At 43.1% G+C, this 19551-nt stretch overlaps 2 protein-coding genes across 3 annotated transcripts; one reads left to right on the top strand and one right to left on the bottom strand.

The window, feature by feature from the left end:
- Positions 1-704: 704 nt before the first annotated feature.
- Positions 705-14155, bottom strand: NFS1 (NFS1 cysteine desulfurase). 2 transcript variants are annotated; one of them, XM_067307575.1, is made up of 13 exons: positions 14062-14155; positions 13875-13948; positions 12886-13002; positions 12141-12224; positions 10911-11063; positions 9756-9849; positions 7595-7729; positions 5995-6152; positions 5138-5243; positions 4856-4937; positions 3402-3485; positions 3124-3213; positions 705-2502 (listed from the first exon to the last, which is right to left on the bottom strand). In XM_067307575.1, exons 1-13 carry the CDS (start codon positions 14153-14155, stop codon positions 2439-2441), a joined length of 1335 nt encoding a protein of 444 aa, XP_067163676.1. In that variant the 3' UTR covers positions 705-2438. The 2 variants fall into 2 exon arrangements, with proteins under 2 accessions (XP_067163676.1, XP_067163677.1); XM_067307576.1 differs by lacking the exons at positions 13875-13948; positions 14062-14155 and adding an exon at positions 13386-13530.
- An 80-nt stretch (positions 14156-14235) lies between these two features.
- On the top strand, positions 14236-17960 carry ROMO1 (reactive oxygen species modulator 1). The gene is made up of 3 exons (XM_067307841.1): positions 14236-14315; positions 15849-15979; positions 17768-17960. The coding sequence occupies exons 2-3, from the start codon at positions 15849-15851 to the stop codon at positions 17874-17876; spliced, it is 240 nt and encodes a 79-aa protein (XP_067163942.1). The 5' UTR covers positions 14236-14315; the 3' UTR covers positions 17877-17960.
- The last annotated feature ends 1591 nt before the right edge of the window (positions 17961-19551 follow it).

Raw genomic sequence — 19551 nt, 5'->3', positions numbered from 1 at the left:
GAACAGGTAGCTAATTCCATATTATCCTTCCTGAAAAAACCATTCAGTTATTTTGGTGGTATGTTCTATCAGCTTTTAGTTACACCAACACCCCTTAGGGAGAATTTCTGTTCCCCTTGCACATTACCTAACCATCTCACACAACCAGAATAAATTTTTCCAGTAGTATCTGTCACACTGGCTCAATTTTTATGACATTTGCAGAACAGTGACACTAAATCCTCACTTTCCTGCATCCTCATCTCATTATTAATTTAATGCTCTGCAGATGGCACTAACCAATCACCAACTCAAAAAAAAATCACAGCTCCCTCACTTGAATTATAGGCAATTCCATTTGTAAATATCCCCATACAACAAATGTATTTCCTAGTACAGAAATCTTTTAACTGCATTCAGGTGTGCAACTAGAAATTCTTCCTTGGTATTTCTTCTTTCTCTCATGGTGGTGAAGTTAATAGTGTGTTAGAACTGTTAACAGTGTAAATAAGTCAGCTAAACCTTTTTATGCAGCATTTACATCTCAGTACATGAGACTTAGGAGTTTATCCGTGTTCTTTCATTAAAGATTGCAATTTAGCAACTTAACTGATTATGCCACATAGTTCAGCCAGAAAGATGGATCCCCACAAAATAATTTGTGCCCTAAATATTTTTCTTGTTTTTACACCAAGCTTATAGTTATCAAAGACAAAGTAGCCAAGTTCAAGTCTTACCAATATTTTTATTGTTCACAAAACACAAAGAACAATTTCATAAAAACATGGTTCTAAAACATGCTGTGAAGGTGTTATTACATTATGCTTAAGCCACAAAACATACATGGCCCAAAGAGGAAATGTAGTACACACAACACCTCTAAAATCTAGCTATGCATCTGGAAGTTGTGATGAAATCTTATAAGGTGCCAGCCCTACAATATTAAAACTGCTGAAGCCAGGAATCAATTTCAAAGAGAACAATTGAGGATTAGCTTTGCATTACAAACAACCAAATCTGTTCTTGGTAACAAAAAAAAAAGAACAAGTTCTGTAATGCAATCCACCTTGTGAGATTTAGCTTCAGCTTTCGTATTCTAAGTTTAATCCTCGAGGTAGATACCGTCCAGAACTGAAAACATGCACTGTCTATAGGGTACCTTAAATTCAGTGTCTAATACAGCATTCATCGATCGAGAAACTACTTTCAGAGCGGTCTGCATATGCAGCTGGTACAAAGGCACTTCATAGAAAGGTCAACAAAGGAAAGAGAGAAGAAACACTGATATGAATTAATCTTATCAAACCCATTTTAACAGACACTTTCCCTGGCATTTGCAGGGATTGGATTCCCATGGAAGTCTCTAAACAGACAAAAGTAAAGCCTGAAGTGCAAAGAAAACTCTAGTGCCACATATCCTTATTTCAAGCCAGAACATCCAGGCTCAACTGACAAAAAATAAGGGAGAAGCAACAGACTCGCTAAAGTAACCAGAATCCAACTGCCCATAGGCAAAGTCTGAATAATGGCAAAGGACTCATCACAAGGGAAGAAAACAAAACCAAACAGCAATAGGACATTGCACTTTATCTGCCTTCCCCCCGCCATCACTCTTGTTCCAGCTAAAACTGGTACTACAAACTGAAGCTGACATATTCTACCTATCACCCTTCCTCAGTCATTCAAGTTCTCTTTACTTAGAAAAAAATTGCATGGAAAAACACAATGGAGCAGACAGCAAAGTGCTTCATCATTGTATAGTAAATTCTGTAACACGAAGGATGTTTGGATTAATGCATATTGGTCTGTACAAGCATCAGGAAAAAAACGGAGATAAAACCAAGGAAGAGGCAAAAATATTGAGTTTACAGGGGAAAAAATTATGCTTAAATGCATGTACCTGTTAACTGTGAAAGCATACGGCCACGCTGAGGCATCCTTTTCCTCTAGAAATGCTGAACTGCCACCTCTGTGAGAATTTCTGACAATACAAAACATTCAAACTGCACAAAAAACAGTTGCTATTGCACAGATGCTTGCCTCAGCCAAAAATAAAAGGAACTGGAGGCCTGGCAATAGGTCTTTGCTGCAAACAAAACAGCTATAAATGACGTTCTATTGTGCCAGGATACTGCTGGCACAAGTAGTAACATGCTAGTTTCATTTTCACATTAGAAAATACATTTCCAAATAAATTCTGTCTCAGCATAAATTTCTGTGTGTAAATACAAACGCAATGAGCATTATAGGATCTCGTTTTTATCCAGGATAAAGGCTAATTTCACTTTTGGCTTCTTAGACTTTGTTAACAGAAAGGGCAGTATTCCAGTCAAATTGTAAATGTAAAAAAACCCAAAAAACCCAAAGTGCTGCATGAATTGAATGAATGTTCAGGAATGTACAGAAAATGCATTTTAATCCACATCCATCTAGTCCATGGTTAGAGCTAAGTTGTTTTCTCAGTGCTGAGTCCATTTAATGCTTTTGAGGTCAATTCCATCCTGCACCATCTCCCACAGTGGACTATAAAGAAGAGAGAGAAAAATGAGTGCCATTTCAAATGCTAAAGACAACGACGTCAACAAGAATAATCAAAAAAGCAATTTCATTAATAACAGGGGGGAAAGCGGGATCTTCCCCTTCTGTAGATGATCAGTCTCCACCACTGCCTTCAGCTGAAAGGACAAAGGTGAGAGGGGTAGGTGCCCCATCTTATTTTCTGCTCCCAATTTAGGGCATTAAGCACAAGTGTTTCTTAGAGACTGAGTCCCTGCATTCAGCACTGGTCTGATAAGTCAAGAGTCTTTCAGTTTCAGCAAAATTAAAGAACTTATTGATCCATCAACATGATATCATCTCCAGCTTGGAAACTTCAAGGTAACACTTGCCCTACACGCTTGCCCTATTCTTATATTATTTTCTTGATAAAGGCTGGATCTGGGAGAAGGTTTGTTATCAGGTTCGTTTGCTTAAAAGTTTTTCACTACTGTCAAGATCAGGCCCACTACATACTCTGGCATCACTACACGTTTATATACAGAGAGACCACCAGATTTTCAAAGCAAACTATTTTCAACTCAATCCAACTCCTCAAATGATTGTCACACCTAGGAAGCCTTTAAGTTCAATAAGAAGGTGGCTCACCTCATCTCCCTCAGCCTCTTAACATGGTGTATGCACTTCTGCACTGTATAATCTACTTCTTCTTCTGTAGTGAAACGACCAATGCCAAACCTAAAAAAACCCAAACAAACAAAAATACACCCAAAACAGCAATAAAAACATTCCCTTATACCCCCCTTATCTCCCTCCCCGCACAACATTAAGGACATGAATATCGTACATATGGAGGGGCGGAAGAAGCTTATCAGCATAAAAAAAGAAACAGATTTGGAAGCAATAAGGAAAACCGCTGCATGCACCTTATGGATGAGTGAGCCAAGTCTTCATCCGTCCCAATTGCCCGTAAAACATAGGAAGGCTCCAGAGAGGCAGACGTACAAGCACTAGGGAAAGGGAGGGAAAGTAAATCTCACACTTTTGTTCATGCACAAATGCTCCACTCAAGTAACACTCCACCAATATCCTCCAAAAAAGAACAGGCACCTTCTAGACATTTAATATTATTACGGCTCTTTACAACAACTTATAGCAGGTCCCCCAGCCTCTTAGAAACAGGTAGTGAATAGAAGGAGACAGAGGGAGCAAGAAGAATAGTATTTCTGCTGTTGCAGAAAAGGAATGGAAGGGCAGGCATTAGATAGGAATGAGAGTAGTAAGTTGGGAACATGATGAAAGAGATAGCACAGATAATATAATAAGAACAAATACAATGCCAAACACAAGAAGCATAAGGCAAACTAAGAGGCATCTCAAATGAAGGATGAGGAAAGAAGACAAAGAGCCAAGAAAGAATTAGCCAAAGAAGATAACATACCAGTGGACACACACACACACACACACACACAAAAAAAAAACCTTCCCAAGCTGCTGTTTGGCAGCAGTACAAATCAATGAAAAGCAGTGCACTGAGGAATCCAGAGCATGAAGATCTAGTCACAGTAGTCAGTAGTCAGGAACTTTCATCTTAAAGCACTAGGCAAAACTGGTTGCCTGCTGTTACTCAATTTTTACAGGTGGCAACATGCAGCGCAGACCGGAGAGCTGCTTGCAGATGTGCACAAAGCAGAGCCTGAGCACCAAAGAGATTTTCAAATTATGGAAGTGCTGGGCTTCAGAGACGGCCAGGTAAAGACCTGTTCTTCCTGTTTATACCGCCAACACATTTGTAATTAAGATACGCATTTCAGACTGCTTCATTCAGAAAGGTGAAGAAAGACTTTATTAACTTCTTTCTTATAAGCATCAAGTTGGCCTTAGTAACAGAAATGTTACCAATCACTCCTGCAGAGTCAATACAGCTCCAGAAGAATGCACTGAATTTTCTTTCTTCTGCATCAAACATAGGTACTATTAACTAATTTAATGTGGATATCTGTCCAGCCTCACTAGATTCCAGTTATGATCTATCACTGGTGTGAATTCTGCTGAAGGACAGACGTTGCAGAGGTTCAAACAGTGACAGCATTTACAATGAAAGTGCCATGGGTGGTGGCTACTCAGACCACAAGCAACAAGTCTGCAAAGCTGACAGGTAGCAATTTCCAGTTTTTGCTTTCAAGCTCAGTAAATGCGACCTTCATCCTCAAGGTGCCACTTTAGAGAAACACCATCTCAGCGTGCATTCAATGTCAGGCTGACTCATCAACCAAAAGAGCAAAGGGCATAGAGGAGACCACTACTTAGTTTGTAATTCTATTAGCACATATTTTCTCTCCAAAATATAGTGCTCTCCCTTCCCATATATTCCACCTACCTTCCTGAAGATAGAGCCACATCTTTCAGAGCCATCAGAAGACTCTCCCCTTCCACATATGCAAAAGATAAATTGATGCACCCTACGTTAAAAAAAACAAAAAACAAACATGCTCCCATCAACTGAATTCTACGGCAAATCCTATCCCTCACATTTCCCCTCTTGAAGGAATCTCTGAATACAAAGCAGCACAATGTCTAGTTAAACCACATTATTCAGGCAGGGCACTTAACACTGAGGAGACGGACAGTTCTAACAGGGTCAGGATTTTGCTGACATTACCTGGATAGCGATGCTCTCTATCTCCGTTCATAACCACATCAGGAACTTCATTCATTATTTTTGTAACCAGTCGTTCTGCTAGTTGCGAGATGCGCTTATGGTCATACTAGCAAAGAAAGAAAGAAAGAAAAAAACACAATAAATAGTGAACATGTTTGACCTCTAACGAATCTTCTGTAACCACCCAGCTCAGATGATGAGTCTCTGCCTGTCTCGGGAACAAGCTTAATTCTGTGTGTACAGATGTTCTGGCCCATGTGCCCACTGGCAGTATTTTAAAGGGTTTTTACATCCCAATTGTGAAGAATGCATTGGGGCACAAAAAGCGATATAGCAGCACACAGAGGAGTCAGAAGAGTTAAGCACTGGACCTAGCAAATAAACTTTACTGTCTAAGCTAAAAAAAAAAAAAAAAATTAAATTCTTATTCGCAAAGCTGCAGTAAATTTGAACTTATATATGTTTAAATATGAATCTCAAATTCTCATTGTTTAATATACATTACATAAGCATGATTAATTCAGTTTCAGAGATGCTGATAAAGTGTAGGTGCAGAATGGAGAGATGAGCACAGCACATGAAGCTTTATTCCACTAAAATCATCAGCTGTAAATCTGTTGTAGAAAACCATAATTTAGAGCACTTGAACAAAGAAAAATTTAAGAAAAGGCTGAAAATGAACTTCCAGTTACACAGAAACATGTATTCTGAAGATCTCAAAACATTTACTTAATGTTACAACAAGAGAATCAAATTTATTCCAGGCACACAAACACAAGAAGATCTGAGGGATCTAAGATCTAGCTGGTCCTGTTTTATTATTTTCTGGAATACAGAACAAACATTCTCCCACATACCTCCATCTCTTGCTGTGCCACTTCACATGCCGCCCCAAGGCCCACTGCTAAAGGAGTAGGCACAGTCCCAGATCGCAGTCCTCTCTCCTGACCTCCCCCACTTTGCAAGGGTTCTAGCCTCACGCGTGGTCGACGGCGAACATAGATGGCACCAACCCCTTGAAAACAAGGACAGCAGGTGGACAGATTTAGTATACATCCACAGTTCTGAAATTAGGAAAAGGGACACCATGACTGGGAAACATTCCTTTCTTCCACAGCAAATATGTATTTGGACCCCTCACTGCAGAGAAGTGGGGTGAACACATACAGAAGCACACTTTTCTAGAAAATGCCATTCACTCCCATCATTCATGTTCCCTCTTCAGTCAGGTTTCCAGAGTTTCAGACATGGGAGAAGTTCGGCCTCTCCCAGTGTTTCAGCCCCTCAAAGACTCTCAGTAATTCCCTTGCTTTTGCTAATTCCTGTGAACAGTTAAGTTCATCCCATCACGCTAAAGTTATTATCTGTAAACATTTCATTTCTTAAGGCTCGTCAGCTGACTCCAGCTCTGAGTTTCAGAAGAGCTCCTTTCCCTGGATTAGCAGGCCAGCAGTACTCCCAGGAGTCCTCTCCCCTTTCTCTCATAAGGGACAACCCACCAGTGGCACCGATCTCCAACCAGCAGACTGGATAGCCCAGTTTTGACAGCCAGCTAGTTCCACCTCCCAGTCTCCTCACCCAGAAACTTGTGTTTAAGTGCCTTCATGTACCTAACCAGTGACCGTCACCACACCGCCAGAAGCTGCAACCATTCCTCCTAAGATGTTGTGACATTTATGTCTGTCACCTGCCCAAAGCTATTGTTTGGACACATAACGCTTGTCCAGAGACATGCCTTCAGCCCTCAGGAGAGCTCACACACACACAAAAAAGATGGTATCTTGAAAAAAAAAACCTTTTGCCTTTTGTTTCTGAACAGCACATAAAATACAGCAAATTTGATTTCTGTCTTCCTACAACCCAGGGTTACCCCCCCCCCCCCAAAAAAAAAAAGGAAAAAAAGAACTAGGAAAGTGATAATAGCTAAATTTTACTATTTGGGAGCTGACTACAAAATCCATAGCTGGATTTTAAATTCCGTTCTGCAGAAAAGATATAGAAAGAGGGTTTAAGAATGGGAGAGAAGCCGCTTGGTGCAGAGGACAACCAAAATCACTAAGAATTTAAACTCCCCAGTTACTTCTAGATCTCCCTGTTGTCAGTCACACTTGGATCTAAACTTTGCCCTATACTACAATGATTTCATTTCAAACCTGTCAGCATCAGAGCTGCTTCACACCAAGTGGATGCCACCTGCAGAGCCACTTCTACTGCCACAGTTTTGAGATACTATTTCTTTATTTAGTAAAGCCACCTCCCAACCCATAAGCACTGAAGATCCACTCACCCTAGTTGCAGGTTACCCTGAACTAATCCAAAAATCAGCCCACTACTACTACTAAAATCGTTTTCTACAGTTTAAGTAATGGTAGCAATCACTATGACAGACAGGTCAGACTTTATACCTTCTGTAGTTAGCTTCTTAAGAGTTCTTTAGAAAAGCACTTCAATAAATACCTTTTGGCCCATAAATTTTATGGCCACTGATGCTCATTAGATCAATTTTCATATCATTGACATCCATAGGAATTTTACCAACTGCTTGTGCAGCATCTGTGTGGAAGAAAACCTTATGAGCACGGCAGATCTCACCTGTAATAACAACATAAGAGAAAGAAAAAAAACCTCTCGTTATCTCATCTAATGGTTATGCATTTCCAACAACGAATCTAAAGCATCAGTTTATAGCATGGAGCAGTTCTGAGGTGAAAAAGGAAGAAATGGTTCTTGTCACATCTCCAACAGCACAGTTGAGAGCCTATAGCTGTGTAGGAGCTATTCTAGCTAATGCATAGCAGGGCACAGTTTTAGGTTGTTCAGCAGAGAAGCTACAATGTATTTCTTCTATAGAGAAGTTAGAAAGTCTTCTGCTGGCAAGAATTAGGATTATTTCCAAATTCACACCTACCAGAACACGACCCTGTTTAAGTTTAAATGTCTGAAAGAGACATCCATGTTTCCCCATAGCAGATGACTCCACAGCTGGACAACCTTAAAATTCGTTTTTTCTTGACTCTTTCTTCTTGACACTGGTCCAGTACTTGCCAGCCTTACTTTCATGTTTATACTTGCCAAGTATTTTTGTTCCTTTTTCCTTATTTTCCAAGTTTTACAATACTTTGCATCAAAAAGTTTTCTCAGGAAGCATTATCACCAATTCTTACACATGCTGATTACCCCCATCCAAACTGACTTAAGCGCATTATCAACTTTTTTGCATCCAGAGTTAAAATACACTACAGGACAAAATGATGTAGTGTTGGTGGTAGTGAACTTAAATATTCTTTATTCCTGTCATAAAAAAATCATGACTCATATTCCACAGAATCCTCAGCTCGCACAATTGCATCCCAGATTTCTCCTTTGCACAACAATTTTGGCAGTGTCTTGACATTCATTGTAAGAGAAGTTGTCCTCCTGTGGTCCAGTAAGAACAACATTGCTAGTAACAGGTCACAAGCCTTATGTTAACTGTGCTTATTCTAACTTTGCAAGGCCTCAGTCCCGGCCTATTAGGCTTGTCATCAACGTATTATGAAAACTTACTGTGTGAACCAGAGCTTGGTACTACTTGTCTCCTGTTATGATGAGACATTTAAGCATGGGGTAATAGCAATAGCCTTGAGAATATAGACACAGGTTGAAAACAGACACTCCAGAGCTATAAGCAACTCACTGATGGTCAATTGAAGAAATATAACCTTGAAGACTGGAAAAAGACTGCTTTGAGCAAAATAAAGAAAAAAAACAGCAGCTAAGCATGAGAAAAAACAGCTGAGCAACAGGATAAGACACCTGCCACAGTCTCGGAAAATAACACCCTCCAGAATTATGCAGTATATAGTTCGGGACAGAGGCCAAAGCCTACAAACTGTCTAGAAACTCAAACATCTTATAAAAGGACATCTTGGGGGAGTGGGGGGGGCAGGTTTAAGGTCATTGTCACAGGAATTGTTATTGCGGGATTGCTGTGGGATCCTCAGAGCTGCAGGTGGGTCTTCTGCTCACCCTGCCTGCTTCAACAACTCCAGTTCTCCGGCTCTCCCTTCATTTGCTCTACCCACCCGTTTTGCGGACCCCGTGCCTCCGCTTGCACGCTCAGAGCCCGGCTCTCCCCCTCTCTTTCAGTTCCAGGAACCCCGGCTCTTGAGGGGCCTTCTGACCTGCCAGACAATTGTCCAGGACGGTATATGGCAGCGTGAGTGCATGTGCATCCAAGTAGGGTGCTCACCCTCTCGTCCCAAAATTCTGCACATTTCTCCTCTCTAACTCTTTAAGTGCTCAATAAACCCTTATTGCATATAAGCTCAACTTGGCTAGTTATTCTGAGCAAGAAAGTTTTTCTTCCCATTGTAAAATTCAGAGTGAAACTGAAAACAATACAGCTGATCCATACTGCAAGACTAGAATTTCTGTAAAAATCACTGTTAAAATACTGACTGCTGCACTCATTTCCCTTTTAGAAAAAGTTTATTTGAGACAGCATCATTACCTCCTTAATTATATTACACCTAGTATTTTACATCAGTGCAGCTCTCTAACACTTGGCTGTGAAAACATTAAATAAAATGAAGCAGAAGTGACATGACTTTGCTTGTGGAAGCCAGCGTCTACTTACCAATATCATGAATTGGCTGCTTTACTCCTATTTCATTATTCACAGTCATTACAGAAACCAAACTTGTATCTGGCTGGAGTGCAGCCTCCAGTTCCTGGTGAAACATTCAAGCAGACAGAAATTGTAACTCAAAGCAGAAGCAAAAGATTCCTGAAGCACAGCTTCAGTTTGCTAGTAAATCTTAACCACCAGCCCCCCTAATCAGCACATTATCAACCAAACCGTTGCTTTCTAACGAATGCTCCTGATGACAACACTAACTATACAAACCTATAGGAAGAAGAGCATGGGCAACTGCATTCCTACACATGCCAGCACCGGTATGTGCAATGCCACCTGACTCGATCACATCAGGTCGTAACAGGCTTTTGCTAGGTGCATCATACTCACATTCTGAGAACTTTTTTTTTTTTAAACAAATTAAACACCCACAAAACAGCTTAACCCACATCTAGACAAAGTGAGATTGGCTATAAAGGAATTTTGCTAAATACGCAGAAGCATAACGTGAAGCAGGAGTCTGCCAACAAAGTTCTCGGAGAACACCATTAACACTTTTGTACCTGCAGGCATGAGCCCTCTACCCTGCTACATAAACAGAACATCTATCCAAGCCAGATATCCAGCCTAGAAATAAAACTGATGCTGTCCTGTATTATAGATAGAATACAACTGATGAAATGAGTGTACAGAACTTCTAAATCCAGTGCTGCTGCCATCACACCCAGAAGGGTCAATGCATGGACACAAGTCAGAACGGAGTACTGTAATCACTGTGTCTGATGTTTTGAACAGCTCAGGTCATGAAATTTCACCACTAACTCCTCTATCAAAGCCAGCTCCACCCTATGTCAAGTCATATACTGGCCTTTCTATACAGTATGCAACATCTCCAACTGCATGTCTGAATGACAGCAGGTGCATGGTGGTGTAAGAGATGGATGCTCTGGTTGGGAAAAAGTCTAGAGGACCCCAGAGAAGAGAAAATCTTTCTTCAGCTGTGACTGTGATTTGACTGTGACTCTCCTTGTAGTACCTTGTGATATTTATCATCCTTTCCTCTTCATTATTAAGTGGACACAAGGTCCTCTGAAACCTCAGTTTGAAGCATAAAGCTCTTCCATGCTCACTATCTTTCTGACAGTAAAAACCTACCTTCAAATCTATGAGCCCATTTCTTTTAACAGGCAGATATGTGACCCGAAAACCTTCTGTCTCCAGGGAACGGCAAGAATCCAACACACACTTGTGCTCTGTTTGGGTAGTAATGATGTGCTTCTTTCTGGATTTATAGAATCTTGCAACACCCTGTCATGCACAATCCATGAACAAGAAATTTGCTGTTAAACTGCTGAAGAGAGCAAGCTTTATATAAAATCCTCATAAAAAAGAAACTAAGCAAAGTACTACGTGGTATAGTCTGAAACAACCAATGCATAACAAATGAGAATTAGCAATAGTCCATTCTGCAGCATTACAGGTTTACTCAGAGAAAGCAAGAAGATAACTTTAACTCAGATGAAGAATATTTTTCTTTTCCAATGAATTACTCAGCTATATTGTAAAACTACAATTCAGATATTATTCCATTTCAATCTTCTCTGTTTGCCCCAAACTCATGAATCAGGACTCATTTTTCAAAAGCATCTCAGTTTTCAAAAAAGTCTGTAAAAAAGTTGTTAGATATAAATTCTAAAAAAGTGTTTCTTGTGATAAAAAATGTTTAAAAACTTATGAAGTCATACGGAATAAGAAATCTGAACAGCCATATGCATCTAGGCTAAAGGTTAAAACGTTAACTAGTCTTAGTCAGAAAAAAAGTTCATAACCAGCATCTCTGCTGTACTTCATGATAAATATTTTAATTGCGCAAGCAGAATGCTTGGTGCACATAAGATACGCATACATTTTATCCCCAGTTAAAATAAAAACAAAAAACAACAAAAACCCACACCATGAACTAATTTTGTTCAGATTTGACAAAAAGAATCCTAACATCTTTAAATTAGCATCATAATGGAAAACCATCAACCTAAAGAATTTTATGAAATAATTAGGCCAATGGCAGAAGGCTGAGAGGCTTTTCACCACAGAACAGCTCCAATCACACAAGCTCATTTTTAGAGAAAAACAAGACATCAAATATTACACCCTGCCCTCAAAATCATGCCCCGGAGAGCATGCCATCCCAATATTTCTTCCATCTATGTAGCAGAATATGGCAAGTAGTACAGTAATAAAACAAATACATGCTAACTAGGTCAACAAATTAATATTTAAACTGTTGAAAGATGTCTACAGTTCTTAACAGTATGATTTTTAACACAAAGCCCTTACAAATTCTATAACAACTGTACTAAACAGCCATCAGTATAAACCTTTTACCTTAATTGCCATATTATTTGATTCTGTAGCACCACTGGTAAAAATAATTTCTCTGTGATCAGCTCCTATTAAATCTGCAACTTGCTGTTTAAAGAGAAATACAGATATGATTTGATATTCTAAGATGCAACGAACACCATATGAAAAACACATACAAAGTGTTTTCAAAAACACAGTCTTGAGCCTCAAAACAATTATAGCTAGTGCATAACAAAATGACACTACAAATACAATACTCTTAATACGTGCATTAATACAAAACACATAAGGAAATCGCAGTCAACATTAGTAATGATATTAAGCATTAGCTTCTCATAAAAGAATAATAGTTAAAAATGCAAAAACTAGTATGTATTACATTCAAAATAAACCACAAAGACCCATACCTAAGATTAGAAAAAAAAAACCTTATCAATTTCATTACAATAAAGTGTGAAATTAGCCCAGTTACTGCAGCAGTATACTTGTGACCTCGGAAAACTAAAAATCCCGAGGCACCTTTGTCTAAAGTATCGGTTTCTACCATTTCAATATCTGCAATATCACTTTTTTCTTTTTTTCTTGCAATTAATCCTCTAAAGCGTAGCTAAACAAAGAGGAAATGAAGTTGCTAAACCCAGCGCACAGAGAACTAATTAAATAAAATGTTTTTTCCCTTATTATTGCTTTTGATTTTCTTTTTCAATTCAGTTTCTTCACCAGCAGGAAAACTGCCGTGAGCCTTTGGAGCGCTGCAGCGACTCACCTGCCTTGCTTTTTCCATGGCGGCCTCACTCTCCCACCCATAGGCATGAGTCCTAGAATGAGGGTTACCATAGTAGGACATGAGATAAGGAAGCATGCTGTCCAGAACTCGAGGATCCTGCAGGACACAGACGGCTCAGGCTTAGAAATTGAAAACGAAATGCGTTTCCTTCCTCTCTAAACACACACACCCTTCCTTGTACCCCAGCATTAGTACTTCTGCTGCAGTACCTATCTTTATCTCAGGCCAGACCTTGAAAGCTTAAGGTTATTGCACATACTCTGTACAACATATCCTGCAAGGATCTGGCAAACACAACAGGGATCTGGCAACCTATGCTCCATGCTCCTGCATGCAACCTTGGTCTGTACTGAGACGATCTCAGAAGAACAGGACTTTCAGAAGAGAAAGTATACAGAATCTTAAAAACTCACAAAAATCACACAAAAAAAGAATGTTAGTTCTATTAATTCCTCATCTCCCCTCAAAACAACACCTACCATGGCTGGTTTTAGCTTAAGTTATAACGCGACTGCTCTCATTACTACCATTCAACACAGTTTGCATCCACAATAGTAAGAAGATGCATTAAAGTCTCTGTAGCCCCCCGGGAAGCGCACAAGAGTCGATGGTGGACCAGACTGCCATGAGCACCTTGCAAAGGCTTTTGCCGGATAACCTAGACTTCCTCCGTTACCAAAATAAAAGTGTTTGCAGCTGCAATTAATTGTAAACGACGCTGGTGATCAGCAGCCAACACAAAAAGTGCAGTAAGCGCTTTAAACTCAGGAAGGGGGTACTCCAGAAAAAAATAAACAAAAGAAAAGGGAAGTTTCTTTCTTCAGGCCGCCTGTTTGGGGAAACCGCGGCGGAGGAGGCTGCGGGAAGCGAAGGCAGGATGCAGGCAGCCACGAGGCCTCGCGGGCAGCAACGGGGCAACCGAGGGCGCGAGCGGGGCTCCGAGCGCGGCGGCGGGGCGCGGCACGCACCAGCGGCGTGGTGGCCTGGACGTCCATGTACAGCGGCCGCAGGGAGCCGCCTCCGCCTTCGTCGCCGCGTCGCCCTGCGGAGAGGGAGAGACGCCATGGGGCGCCCGCGACAGGGCAGCGCCGGGCACGCCGCCGCCCCCGCCGCCCCCCCGCCGCAGCCTCGGCCCCGGCCCCGGCCCGGCCTTACCGCGTCCCGGTGCCGGTGCCGCCGCCGAGAGCCGCCGCCGCGGCGCGGGGCCGCGGGCCGCCCGCAGGGCCGCCAGGCGCCGCCACACCAGCATGGCCGCGCGCGGCTGCGGGGCCCGGCCGGAAGCGGCCCCGCCCGCTCGGCGACTCCCCGGGCTTCGGCCCGCCCCTTCCGGGTGCGCCACGGAGCGCGCCGGAAGCGGCGGCCGGAGCGGGCAGGAGGCGGAGCGCGCAGCGAGGCGAGCGAGGGGCGAGGTACGGCCGGGCCGCTCGGGCGCGGCCCCGGGGCCCGGCTCCCCCCAGCCCAGCGCCGCTGGGGCCGGCGTCCGTGGTGGTGCCGCTCCGGCGCTGCCTGCGGCGCTGCGCGAGCCGCCGGGGCCGACCGGGCCTCCGGGGCGCCTGTAGAGCAAGCGTCGGCCCTGGCGGGGGGGGGAGCGGGGCCGGGGCCGGGGCCGGGCGGTAGGTGCCGCCTCTCCGGCGCGCTCGGCGGTGGCGATGCCGCCGTGACCCGTCCCGGAGCCGCGGAGATGAGCCAGCTCCGTGTTTAAGGACTCTGCTGCCTGGACGCGCGGGTGCCGGTCACGGCTGTGACGCCCGTTCCGTTAAACACCCGCTGGCAGCTAGCTCAGTGTGCGCTTGCTCTCTCGCTTACCCAGCGTCTCTTACGAATCTTGGGGCCCCGCGAAGGAGGCCTTACAAGCCTCTCCGTGTTAATACGCCGCCTTCTGAGCATTCAAGCCGGGTGATGATGGGGAAGCGAGAGGTTTCAGCAGCGTATCAGGAAAAAATAACGGGTCTTCCAACTTAGGATCCTAGTTCAGCTTCAGCCTCTTTGGAAAGTTACTGGTATCGTGGGACTGCTGGGGAGCCCTGTGGTATGAGTTACTGATCGTGGTCTGCTAAAGCTGGGTGCAGCGTGAAAATGATGAAAGCCAAATTTTGTTCTTTTTAGAAGTAGCTGCTCCAGAAGGTTAGAGACATGAGCAGTGAGAAGAGCGCAGTGTTGCTGCTCACAGCAGCAGAGCAGTAAGTTGGCAGTTTGTGCAAACCTGAACATTCATGCAGGGCATGTTGGACATGGGAGTTTGTCACAGGAGGTGCTGCTCCCTTAGATAACCTCATGTTGGACTTCTGTAGCACAGATTCGTTTTCTTGCTGTTTCTCTGCTCTCTGAATTGTACAGGGAAAGCCCCAGGTGATAACATCCTGGGACAGCAAGCCTCGTGACAGAGGCTTTGAGAGGAGACACCACATGTTGGGAACCACCGAACTGAAGTGCACTCCAGCCCCTAGAGAAGGGCTTTACAGACAGTCCTGAGTGAGGGACCTCAAACTAGTTATCAGAAATAACAGTGGCTTTCACAGAGGCTTGCTGAAGGCAGAACAGGGCTGTCATCAAGGTATCGGCATTTCATTGCTATTGTCTGCTATTCGTTAGGTGAGCAAACAAATTTAAAAGCTTCCTTCCTACAGTGTCCCTTCTGCTCCAAGTTACAGAGAGAGAGAAAATCCAGAGCTCTAGAATTGGGCCTTTCCAGTGTATTTTGCTAATAAACTGACAGACTGCTATTTCATTCCAGTTCGGTGACCTGCTTAACACAGCTGTTTGGGCTGCCAACTAGTCAATTTGCCTACGATACTACAGTTGTGAGGTCCTGATGTACCAGAGCCTCTCACAACTGCTGCTGTCCAGCACAATTTGGTGATGGAAGTACATTAGACAAAGTGGTAGATCCATGTTCCTTTTGTGTTTTGTTTTTTTGTGTGTGTGTGTGTTTTCTTTTCTAGATGCCTGTGACTGTGGGCCCATATGGGCAATCGCAGCCCAACTGCTTTGACAGAATAAAAATGGGTTTCATGATGGGCTTTGCAGTAGGCATGGCAGCAGGAGCGCTGTTTGGCACGTTTTCCTGCCTCAGGTATGTCGCGGAAATGGCTTCCCTGGATGGGTAACGATACAGTGACAGCCAGAGAGAAATATTGCCCATTCTGGGATCAGGACGGGAGATACAGATCTGGTCCTGTTTTGTCACATAGGTGAAATTTTACCTGTGGCTCTAAATTACCCAAAGTTAGGGGGCCCCATTGTCAGCATCTGCCCTACTACAAAGGGAACGAGGCTGAAGATGGATGGGCATTGCCGATGGACTATGTATAAGTAGGTTATACTTAGGCAGTCGTAATGGAGTCGTTACTTCTGCCACTGATAGTGGAGGCTGTTTGGACAAACACTGCAAAGGTTTTCAAAGATCAGTTTCAAACGGAGCTGAACAAATGGTCTGGGCCTATGGCAGTACGTACACGACCATGTCTGAGCTCTAAAGATTGTCTGAGGTGTTCTGCAAGCTCTCAGTGATCTCTATCTTGCTTGATTTGGGTGTCCCATTTCCCTGCACCCCCTGCAATTACCTGGAGTCGTGAATGCAGGAGCCTGGTCCGAATTGGTGGCTGTCAGTGGCACAGTCCTACTGTATATTGGGGAGAGGTAATAGCCCGAGTTCCCCTTACGCTCTCCAGCATGCCAACACAGAAACAAAAAATGTTCTCTGCTCCGCCAAGTTACCTCTTGTGCTACTTTCTGGGTGGTTTTGGTATACATCATCCATTAAGAAGAAATATAAAAGTAAACTATTTAATATTTTGCACAACTCCTTGAGCTTGAGATTTTTTAATCTGTGATTAAAAATGGGTGAAAATTTGGTAGTGCCCCTGAAAAGGAAAAAAAGGCACAAAATCTAATCTGTTTAAAAATGTTCTGATCCCTTTCAGATCCTGCAGAATATTTGTAAGTGGTACTCTGCTAGTAGAAAATACATTTTGTATGGTATAAAGAAGCAATGATAGTGGTTCTTTAATACTTGAAAAATGGAACACAGCTACATTACTTCTGTTGTACCATTGTTTTGGAAAAATCTGTGTTAAAAATCCAGTACACAATACACAGACACTACACTCCCTGCCCTGCTTAAAAGCCAAATATTACAAGAACTTTCTGAGAGGAAACGATTCACTTTTCTGGTCCAACCTTAGATAAATGTGAACAGGAGAACAAAAGTGCATCTGAGGACTTCTAGGCCTTTTAAATTTCTCTCATATTAAAAATATGGTGTCAGTGCTAAATGGGAAATTAGTTTAGAACATGGTTTCTAAGTTGATGGTATTAAAAATACTGCCTATATAGCCAGACAGGACTAAGATACAACAGTTCAGCTCCTTTTTATTCTCTGGCAGCTCACATATGCAGACAGAACCAAGTTTTGTTTCCCCCAAATAAGGATGCTTGGGGCACATCCATTTGTGGAGTCAGGGAATGGAAGGGCTTGGGCAAGCCGAGGAGAAACATGACTGCGTTTTGGCTTGAGCAGGTCCCTGATGCACAGCCGTGCTAACACAGGGGAATGGCATGGCAGGAGGCTATGAGGTCAGCTGGTACAGCCACAGAAAAAAATACACGTGGACCACTGGAGTGAGAGTCACTAAACGGTCTCAAAGAAACCAGCTCTGCTTTTCTTTGCAGTAGGCCAGGCACAGGAGGTCAGTCTCCTCGTGGAACTTGGAGATACCACTTTAAATTACAAAAGGGAAAGTATCTTAATTTTGGCCATGCATGTGATAATCAGCTGTTTGTCTCAAATGTTTCCACCTGTGTGTTTGTTACTTGTCAGGGCTTCGACTTTTATACAATTCTTGTATTTCTTTTCTCTCAGGATTGGCATGAGAGGACGAGAACTGATGGGTGGAGTTGGCAAAACGATGATGCAAAGTGGTGGGACGTTTGGGACGTTCATGGCTATTGGGATGGGAATCCGCTGCTAACCTGGAGCTTGGGTTTTTTAACCTGAAGAGTCCCTGTCCAGTCATTCTTCCTCTGTACTATAATAAAGTCTTTAGATACAGGAATTTTGAGTGTTCTTCATGAAGTTGTGAAGCATCATCCTACTTGCTTCGTTGATTGTAAGCTTGCTTTTTACCAAATGTTTTCATCATGTCACTTACTTCCATAAAAGTGAGACCTAGTAGCCTTTGTACTGTTACAGTTCATATTTCACAGGCTAAGAACAGTAAACACTTTCCCCTCTGCTACTGCCAGCTCAAAGCTGGTTTTTCATTAGCTTTACAAAGGAAGGGGCATAGTCTATGAAAGTGAGCAGTGCTACCAAACAGTAAGCTGCAGGTGCAGTCTTTTTCTCCAACCTTCTTTAATGGGTTTTATAAACCGGTCAAAACTTCATGGGAAAACATGTCGTATTGCTACCTACCATCCGCTAGCAGTTACGGCAGTGCCTATCTAGAGCAAACACTGTGAAATGTCTAGTGTTGCAATCTCCTCTTATTTGCCTTTTGAAACAAACCTTACCTTTGCTTTCATCATGTTGCAGTGGTCTCGTGTTTCTGCTTAAGAACAGCATGTTGGCCTGCTCTAGTCAGAAGTATTAACAGAGGAAGCTGAACCAGCACCTGTACAGCCTCTACATATTACATGTACTGTTTCCCCAGTTTTAAAGGGGAAATACAGATCTGCCACGGAGAGGCTTTTTGCATGCAGTCATGTGTCTCAGTAACCTCTATGAGGGAAATTCTGTGCAACACAGCTAGGCCCTCTAGGACAGCTGAAGCTTTACTCCAACTAGCCCTGGTGGATGATTACTGGCAACTAAGAACAGGGTCAAGCAAAACCAAAAACCCATGTTTTTCAATAAGCCACCAAAACTTGGCTTTATTCAGCTTGTATCATGCACTCCTGAGATACACTCCCAGATTTTATACTTGGGTCCCGCAGACAGCTACCCTTTGCATCTACACCAGTTTGTCTTCCCCAGTACAATTTCCTCCCGTATTCCCAGTGCTCCTTTCTGTATTTCTGAGGACTACACTTAACCTTGCTGCACCTCAGCCAAAGCTGAACGGCAGCCTCTTAAGCAGCCAAAGAGAACAGGTCCCTGCCATGCTCTCTGGAGGCGCTGGCAGTGCTCTCTGCCTGGCCAATTTTCTCACGAGGGGGTGGAACAGTCACACTATTACCAAACATGGCTTTTATTAGCCAGTGGTTCAGAAGTTACTGGGGAGTGGGAAAGGGGTACTAAAGAGGGCAATGCCCTTGGTCAGGGTACCTTACAGAGACCAACCTAAGGCATTTCTACACCCCCATGATTCAAAAAACATTTGAGGAAGATGTGGAAAAAACACAGCAATTAAGATCCCTGGGCTGAGTCTGCTGCAGACGCAAGAAGGTGCGAGAGCTCTCCACTGCCAGGCTGGTGGGGAAACCTACAGGCCCTCAACAAACACATCCGCAGGACAGTGCAGGTTCAAAGACAGCAGGAACCACCGCCCTCATCTTCTTCTGGAGATAAGGAGTGGTATACGAAACAGTCACCTTACCTACCGTTTCAAAGCGACTACCACCATTCTTACCAGAATAAGTCTACCCGTCTTCAACACACAGCGCTTAAATCACACAAGGGGAACAGAAAAATAAAGCTTCTTAAAG

This window comes from Apteryx mantelli, chromosome 18 (genome assembly GCF_036417845.1).
Source record: "Apteryx mantelli isolate bAptMan1 chromosome 18, bAptMan1.hap1, whole genome shotgun sequence".
Taxonomy (NCBI): domain Eukaryota; kingdom Metazoa; phylum Chordata; class Aves; order Apterygiformes; family Apterygidae; genus Apteryx; species Apteryx mantelli.
The sequence above is the reverse complement of the archived record's forward strand: the minus strand, read 5'-3'. Positions and strand labels throughout refer to the sequence as shown.

Excerpts from the sequence above, each read along its gene's own strand:
- NFS1 (XM_067307575.1), bottom strand. The coding sequence starts at position 14,155 with ATGCTGGTGTGGCGGCGCCTGGCGGCCCTGCGGGCGGCCCGCGGCCCC. Across the intron at positions 3,214-3,401 it reads TTGGCTCACTCATCCATAAG|GTTTGGCATTGGTCGTTTCA; the intron begins GTGCATGCAGCG and ends GGGTTTTTTTAG. Across the intron at positions 2,503-3,123 it reads AAGAGGCTGAGGGAGATGAG|TCCACTGTGGGAGATGGTGC; the intron begins GTGAGCCACCTT and ends TCTTCTTTATAG.
- ROMO1 (XM_067307841.1), top strand. The coding sequence starts at position 15,849 with ATGCCTGTGACTGTGGGCCCATATGGGCAATCGCAGCCCAACTGCTTT. Across the intron at positions 15,980-17,767 it reads GGCACGTTTTCCTGCCTCAG|GATTGGCATGAGAGGACGAG; the intron begins GTATGTCGCGGA and ends CTTTTCTCTCAG.